We start from the raw sequence: 8416 nt of genomic DNA on the forward strand, positions 1-8416 counted from the left end.
TAATTTAATGTAGACTTTTTAAATAACATAAATTGCACCGTATCAGAATTCAATGATCAGAAGTGACTATGGTTATTCGTTAAGTCAAAATTTATTTATCCAATCAGTTACAACAGTTTGTTGCCAATGATTTGTTGATATTCAGTATCATGGGGATTTTAAAAATTATTTTAGATTCATATCACAAAGTGAAGCTATGGAGCAATAAGATGACTTTTTTCTTTTTCGAAATTAAAACATAATACAGATGTTCAAAAGTCTCATTGTATTTATTCACACTTGTAATATCATTGACTTAGCGATAAGGTAAAATTCCAAACCCGAATATTATAGCGTAGAAAAAAAGGGGCTTGATTTTTTTTGAGGGGGGTGGCGGAATTCAATTTAATAATTCAGTCAATCAAACATGAACACTAGAGAATAAGTTATGGAGTATCAATTTAACTGTATTTGCCATTAAAAGCATTTCACTCTGACGATGTTGTAAATTCTATACATGGATTAAGTTATCGTTTAATTTGTATTAAGTTCAGTGTATCCAAGCTTGACTGCTGTTCAAATAAATAAATCAGATACGACTCAATATATTTTGATAGAGTTGTTGATCAGAGGTTGGATCACTTGTGAATTTATTATTCTTGCCTAATAAATCCTTCATCTCCGGTTTTACCTTATTCATTGCATCAAGCAGTATTTTTTTTAGTTATAACAAGTAAAGATATCGACGTTTCTTCAGATTACAAGATGGAAAAGCATTTAAATAATCTAAACAGCGTAAATCACATACCGGAGTGACGAACTTGAATTCGATCATCAAGATGTTTAGATTTTCGTTTCACGTTAAGTTTCATTTCAATTTTACTAAGCTTTGACGGTTTCTGAATATTTTTTTCCTATAAGTTAAAAAAGTGAATAGATATTTAGGTTAAATAAAGTATTCACACTCGGTAGTGTATGGTCACTTTCAGGAATACTGATAAGGTTACTAATTAGTACATACAAGATACCCTTTTTATATACGAAAGGTAGTTCAAAGCATTCTAAGTTAGATAATCCAAGGTATACCTCATAACATATTCATATGATACAACGGAGAAACACAAGCCCTTATTACTATTAATAATGAATATGATACCCGTTTAACAAGTTAGTGATCATCTACACTAAATAACCTAGAGGATAAAGCGTTGAGGTTTGAAGTAATAAGTACTGCGTATGAGTAATAGCTTGAACTTATACAACGATGAGACTTGAACAGGATGAAAAGCTCACTCTGAACTATTCTGCTGGTTAAAACGCCAAAATTTAGTGAACCGATGATCTAAGACAATGTTTAAACATTCGCTCAATGGGAATATGCAGGAAGAGGGACTGATCAAATGAAATCCTGAAAATTAACAATGGAAAAATACACTTACCAGTATATTAAAAGCATACGGTCTAAAGTTTAGAAGGTGAATAATTTATTCAAAGACACGTTGTTACGAAAGAAATATTTTTAAAGAAATAAAACACCAGTTATTTCGTAGTTTTCTTTAAACTATATTTGAAATAATAACATTAAGATGCCTGTTTTCGAAACCAGCCAGAAAAATTGAGCATAAGAAAAGGGATATTGATTCATCTTACTCTTCAGTCGAAATATTGTGCTTCTTTAAATATTCATTAGTAATTTCTATTCATGCCTTTTGTACTAGTGTGAATAACGATGGCAAAAGTAGGTCAGATATTGATATGAATTGGTTTCTCTCTGTGTTTCAAATTAAGAAGCGAAACAAGTTGGATTGAATCGCCTTCTTCTGGGTTAAAAAGTCAATGTAACTGTCCTTCCGGACATGACTTCGAGGAATATATTTCGGTCAATTATGGAAATTGAAATAAGAAACAACTCAATTAATACCAACAAAACGCCTTTCACAAAGATTGCTAGATTAATAGTTTACCTACAATTATTATTTAAAACTAGAAATCCTTGTATTAGAGAGATGAACTGCCATCTAACAGCCCTGAATTTTTCGTGACTATGACTAGGAGATCCAGATCTTTTATTTTTAAACTGTAACTGGACTATGGCAAGACTATAATTTATGGACGAATTAATCAGATATAAGATAACCGGTCTTCGATTTCGGGACAAAATTCATTCATCCGTTTGGCTAAATAGCATTTCGGCATTTTAGTTGATGTCAGTTAGTGACGATAATGCTAAATCTAGTTCCTGACCCTAACCATAAACTGTAAGTCATAATTCTAATTCTTCACACTGCTTTATAACCCTCATTTAGTCCTAGTTAGTGGGTGGACATTCTCAAAGTCACTTTAGCGCTGCTTAAAGAACGTCCATAAATTATAGTCTCACTATTTAAATGATAGTTCAGCAATATATTTCATTGCCCAACTATGTCTAAAAAATAACAAATAACATATTGTAATATTTCTCAACAAGAGTATGAGTTAGTAATACACTGTACAATAAGTTGATATCTGAATTTAGTTTAAATCGTGATCATAAATTGAATTAATTGTATAGACACCCATGAGTAGCATTCTGTTAGGGCGTTTATATGAAATGATAATTGCTTCTTACTTAGTTTGGTAATGTGTTTTAATTTTAAATCAATATCTTCATGTGCATTCAAGGTATTTTCCCGTCTTTAAGATTTTATTAATTTTTAGCAACCCGAGTGTGTTTCGGTCAGGGAGTTAATAGGTTACAATCAACTTAGAGTCTGGCATGAATGTGTGATAGCTCAACTCTCCATATTCGCAGTCGCACGATGAGATAAAGTTAACAAGATGATTCGTGAAAAAATCGAAATGATATAGTAGCTATAATAATGATAATGGCTAAATATCGGCAAAGCTATACAAAAAGTCAGAAATGAAAAGGTATCTATGACGAAATGCTGAAACTGAGGATCTAGAATAAGGTAGAGAGTGAACTAATCTGCGTCTTATAATCGGCTATAAACCATATAGCCCAAGATCTCCAAGTACTGGCTGTGTGGGGAAGGTTCTGACCAGATAGTTTGTATCTCACAAAATGGATCGGACCAACAGTCAATTGATTTATGGAATGATGCTTCGCTTTAGTGTAGAGACTCATCGACTTCTTCAAGTTTGTTATTACACTGACATCACCTATCGTGGTAGCTGGTATTTGGGAATACTTAAAATACATTCTAAAATCACATAAAATTGCATTCAAGCGCCATTTGTTTTCTAGGTATTAACACAGTAATATGGACTTTTGGGTAAATGAGATCCGAGAATCTGCTAGAAAGTGATTGATTTGTGAGAACAAGTTTTTTTGTACTTTTGAAAATAATAATAAAGGTGAACTACCTACCTTTATATGAATTGGTTCCAACTGGATATTCGATTTGCTTGTTGTTTCATAAGGATCAAAAGATTTTGCTGTAACCTTGAAAGCGCTTGGTGGTCTGTAGCCAGTTCTTGTTTGTAATGTGTTTAATAGTGATCTTGTTTTATCTTTAGGTGTAAAAGGCCTACATGTTGAAACAGAACGAAGCCAATCTCTTGATTCTTTGACTATTTGAGCAGATGTTGACGCACCCTCAGGTAACTCATAAAATGCTCTAACTGGGTTAGAATTTGTGGTAACTGTTCGGTTTAACAGGTCTGAATTAGATGTACCCTTCTTCAAACTAGGAGTCGCCATCTACAGTTAGAAAAAAATAGTTATATGTGAGTATTATTTCTAAGTGAATTAAGCATAGCCTTTCATCGATAGCTAGTAGTAGAATAAAAGAAATTTTAGTAGGGTATTGGTTGGAGTTGACTTAATTAAAACGCCCTAATATTTTGAATTTTAACCAATGTGATATCATAACTTATTAATGATAAAGATAATAAGCATAAGGAAAGAATAGGGTTAGTGTTAAAAATGTGGACAGTTTGATTAGAACATAGAAGCCTGATGTGTTACCAATAACTGTGTGGCGTGAAAACTTTTAATCTAATTTCATACAAGATTGCTTGATTATACACTCTTGAGGAGCCACACATTGAGATAACTAAGTTAGTTGGCTGTTATCTTCTATGGTTCTCTACATGACGAAAAACAAAACGGCTTTTACGAACTACCTCACCGTACGAAATATCAAGTTCACTGGTAAAATGTATATAGCAAAATGTTACTTTGCTGGCCAATAAGTATAAAGATTCTAAATGGGTGGTAATGTTTAAAAAATATTGTTAGAAATTAGAGAACAAATACATCGATTTCTTCCCTACTAAGTGTTCGTAAGCTAATTTATATTAGTCCCCTAGACTTTTGCAAACGAGATAGGACGAATTTACTTCATTTCGTAATACTTGCTTTTTCCACTCTACTGTAGTTTGTAAGGTTATATTTTATGTAACTTGCACAATATAATTGGAATAAACTTTCAAGAACATGGCGTAAATTAGTCCATCTAATTTCAGTGATTTCTTATTAGCCGGTGCTTAAAAGACCCTAAATTAAAACTAGCCAAATCGTAAATATAACAATGTCAATGGCTGGTGGCTGTAGAAATCGATGAGAATAAACTAGGGCCAGGTACAAGTTGATCAAGATTTTTTATGAACTCCTTACTTGCTGTTGATAGCGTTTTTAAACACAAGCTCTGGTTTACCTCAGTGAATCTACCAAAACCCCACGTTTATGTTGGTGCAGATTATCAACGGCTAGCCTATTCCAAGCATGACATCACTTTTATCTAATTTAGAGGTTAAAGTATTTTGAAGTTCAGAAGATCCACCATGAAGCCGGTGATGGTTCCAGCCCAGCGGCACGCAACTCAACTTTGAAACAAACACACATACAGAAAGAGAAGAAGAATAGTCTACAACCTACACTCCCGTGATGATGAATGACGTTTTTTTCAAACCACGTTCATAATGCCGTAAATGAATAAAATGCTGAGTGAGAGCGAAATTGATGAGAGTAGCAATAGAAGCAACCCCGTCACCCAAGAATGCATCGCAGTCGGTATCAGTGAATATGTTATAAACGCACTTCATAGTTGTTTAAATCTATCGATCGTTGTACAGTTGAAGTGAAGCATAGGAAACCTAGGTTTACTCAATAACTGCTTTATCTACAGGTGGAAGGGAAATAAAAGACCATGAGAGTAACCTCCAACCATACAAACAACGAGAATCTGAAACCAACCTTAGAGATTCTTAGTAAAAACTTTGATAAATCCATATTAAAACCAGTCCCTTGGGTTTGTAACAATTCTGAGTAAACTAGTCATTGTAAACACAAATAGGGATAAAAGGGTGGTCCAGGATTTATTGACTTCATTAATTCTTCAAATGATGTTGCTTAAGATTAGACATTTTAAAACCGTACTCAATTGTAACGAAACCACTTTAGTAGAAAATTACGACCACAAAAATAAGAATAGATTATAGTCAGAATCTGCAAGTGTATATTTAGCGTTTTAAAACTAACAAATCGGATTGAAGATGAATGTAAAATTAAGAGATAACACAATCCTATCAAGCTAACTCTATATATAAGACAACGGACAAATCACGATTAAAAATGAGTAGGTTGTGAATTTGTGTGAAAATTTACCCAAATAAATATAGTAAGTGGTTACAAACTTGCTAACAACAATGAATCCAATCCTGTCATTAATAATATTAAACAAGATGACGCTTCATATCAGTACAGAGAGAAAAACAAATAAGGAAGAGAGCAGAGAAACTGAACTACGTGTATCAATAATACTAAACAACAAAGTTAGATAATTAAGGTTTAAGAGAACAAATGAAGTAGATCACTAGAAAGTAGGCAGTGATACCAAACTAAAGTTACAGGCAAAGTATAGAAGGAATGTTACTGTTCCTCAACTTTATTTTCACTTTCCAAGGAATCACACAAAGACCTCGAAAGTATAAATTTCTAGTTCGATGATATCTTACGTTCCACTATAAGCAAAAGAATATTTAAATGGTCTTTAAAGATTAGGACAGTGAATTGACAGTCTAAACACCCACAATACTGCATAATTTGAATGCTTAGAATTGGTCAAAAACCGTCCCGACCTTAGATCACTCTTATTGCCACTACTAATCTATTCGAAAATAACCGCTTTTTCCAACATGCTATCTACCTGAAGAAGACTCAACCTTTCATAGATTTTCGAGAGCTTTTTCCAAGCCCTATAGAAGCACTAGCAGGTAGGTCAAAATATCTGTTGAGCAACCATGTACACCGAACTACTGAGTATTATATTCGTTCTGTAACTGAAAGAACCATTTCTAACATGTAACTTAAGACTTCAATGTGTTAATTGAGTTTCACGAACTGCGATGAATAGAACCAACAACAATGTAATTGCTAAATGCAAAGTAGGAACTAAGCAGTAAATAATATTTAACAACTTTCAGTGATCTAAGTATATAAACTTTAATAACAACATCAAGGTAAAAAGTATATTTGTTCATGTATTATTTATGGATTTTACAAAGGAATTCAACAGTCTTTAGAATGATATAAATTATCACCTATGGCCCACAATTTTTTTAAGAAATACCAAGTTCTACAAGAAGTTCTACGTTAAACGAGCAGTAAATTTGCTCTAGTGGCTTTGGTGTGTCACTTTTTGTTTATTTTTGCTTTTGTCTCGTACAGCTAATCTTCCATGAAACTCAGTAGTACGGATAAAGTTAGTTTACTTGAAGTTTTAGGCTGTAGAGAAGACAACTGAGGGTAACGATAACCTAAATATCAGAAAATTTTGAGCTTTTATTGAACACAGCAATAACCCATGAGGTTTTGTGTTATCCGAAAGACTGACTGAAGGGAAGTATAGTCTAAAGTTCCCTACCTTCCTTCAAATATTTACGATTCCAGAATAATTTTATCAAGTGGGCACACGGAGGGTGACCTTAAAACGCTCATATCTTTTCTCCTTCCTCTAATCGTAAGAAATGAGGTGACTTAAGACTGATTTAGGCCTCCGTATATCATCTGTTATCGCTCCTCTAAGACCAATCATCTTCAAGGGAACCGTAAAAGGGTTCAAGTATTGCGACTAGATTAACCTAGGGTGGGGCTATGGTTTTCAGTGGTCAACAAATGGAATCTCTTAACCTAAACAAGTTGCATCAATCTCGTCGGTGAACACTCATGGGAAAAATAAATCTCTACTGTAAAACACTGCAAGTATTAACACATTTCAACTGACTTACTATACTTACTATAGAAGTGGGATTGGCTTATAACATTTTGACTAGTTTAAACTACCTTACCAGGAATAAAACGACCAGGAACATTTGTGTATACACTTCAGGGAACAGGTAATACATGACCTCGACAAAGAGTGTAGGAATGGATGGAACTTCATTCTATGCAACTCGGGTTCCGTGTTTCTGCGTGATCATATAGAATGGTCACAACTCTATCGGCAAACGACTTTAAAGGGAAGCCTAGTCATAAAGTTACAAAATGCTTACATCAAGTAGAGCAACAGTGTGGTTAGGATAAATATTGGTTTTTATATGTATTTGCTTCAGATTATTATTTTTATCCTTGTTTCTCCTTAACTTCGTCTGAATTTAATGTCATTGTGTTTCTCATATTTTTCAACCATCATCGTTGAACTCTTATAAATGTTTTTCAACCAACAGTCAAGTATTTACAGAACCTTATGAAGAGAAGAACCTTAAAAATATGTTTTCAGATGCAATTTACTTATGACTGTTGTTAAATGCAAATAATCAGTTTGATTCAAAAAGGTCGAATTCTAGTGCATGATGCACAAAAAATCCATATATTGCGTTCAAACTGGTTACAAAACAAAGAACTCATAAGTCCAGGGTTGAAAATATCATATAAATGTAATTAATAAAAATTCAACCTTGTTATTCCAAAAGCGCAAAGGGTCTGACAACTGGAATAATGAGATGTCAGGAGTAGTAACTAGTCCGATAAAAACGTTTAAACCAACGGCTTAAGTTATGAGATATAGAGATTACGACCAAATCTTACTGACAATCAAGATATGTAAAACTTAGTTATACATACGTTTTAAAGACAGCTATCAAAATGAACACGGCTTATAAAATCATGGCTGACCAAAAATACTTAATTAAAACTGGATTTTCTGTACACAACAAATAGATCATTCATCGAACTCACAAATATGTTTAAAGCATTAAACCAAGTCTTTCACCAAGATTAAGTGAGCTTGGACAGTGAAGACCGTTTCAGATAAAAGGTGACAATATAATAGACCTTTCCGTTCAAACCCGGTTTTTTTATTCAAGTCTTTGATGCTTTGAATTATTTCGACAATTTGTTTACGCAGTAACGCACAAACTTGAAAACTTGTCAAGGTTTGCGTCCGCAAAAACAACATAAAATAATAATAGCATAGCTTTAAATTGGTCATCG

At 33.3% G+C, this 8416-nt stretch overlaps 1 protein-coding gene across 1 annotated transcript in view; it reads right to left on the bottom strand.

Moving 5' to 3' along the window:
• Positions 1-8355, bottom strand: part of ARMC2 (Armadillo repeat-containing protein 2) — a 35130-nt gene extending 26775 nt beyond the window's left edge. The window contains exons 1-3 of the mRNA XM_051210724.1: positions 8162-8355; positions 3350-3682; positions 788-893 (exon numbers count right to left, since the gene is read on the bottom strand). Of these exons, the coding sequence (XP_051070740.1) occupies positions 788-893; positions 3350-3682 (439 nt within the window). The 5' untranslated portion in view covers positions 8162-8355. The remainder of the gene's footprint in view (positions 1-787; positions 894-3349; positions 3683-8161) is intronic.
• Between the last annotated feature and the right edge of the window lie 61 nt (positions 8356-8416).

Source organism: Schistosoma haematobium, chromosome ZW, assembly GCF_000699445.3.
Source record: "Schistosoma haematobium chromosome ZW, whole genome shotgun sequence".
Taxonomy (NCBI): domain Eukaryota; kingdom Metazoa; phylum Platyhelminthes; class Trematoda; order Strigeidida; family Schistosomatidae; genus Schistosoma; species Schistosoma haematobium.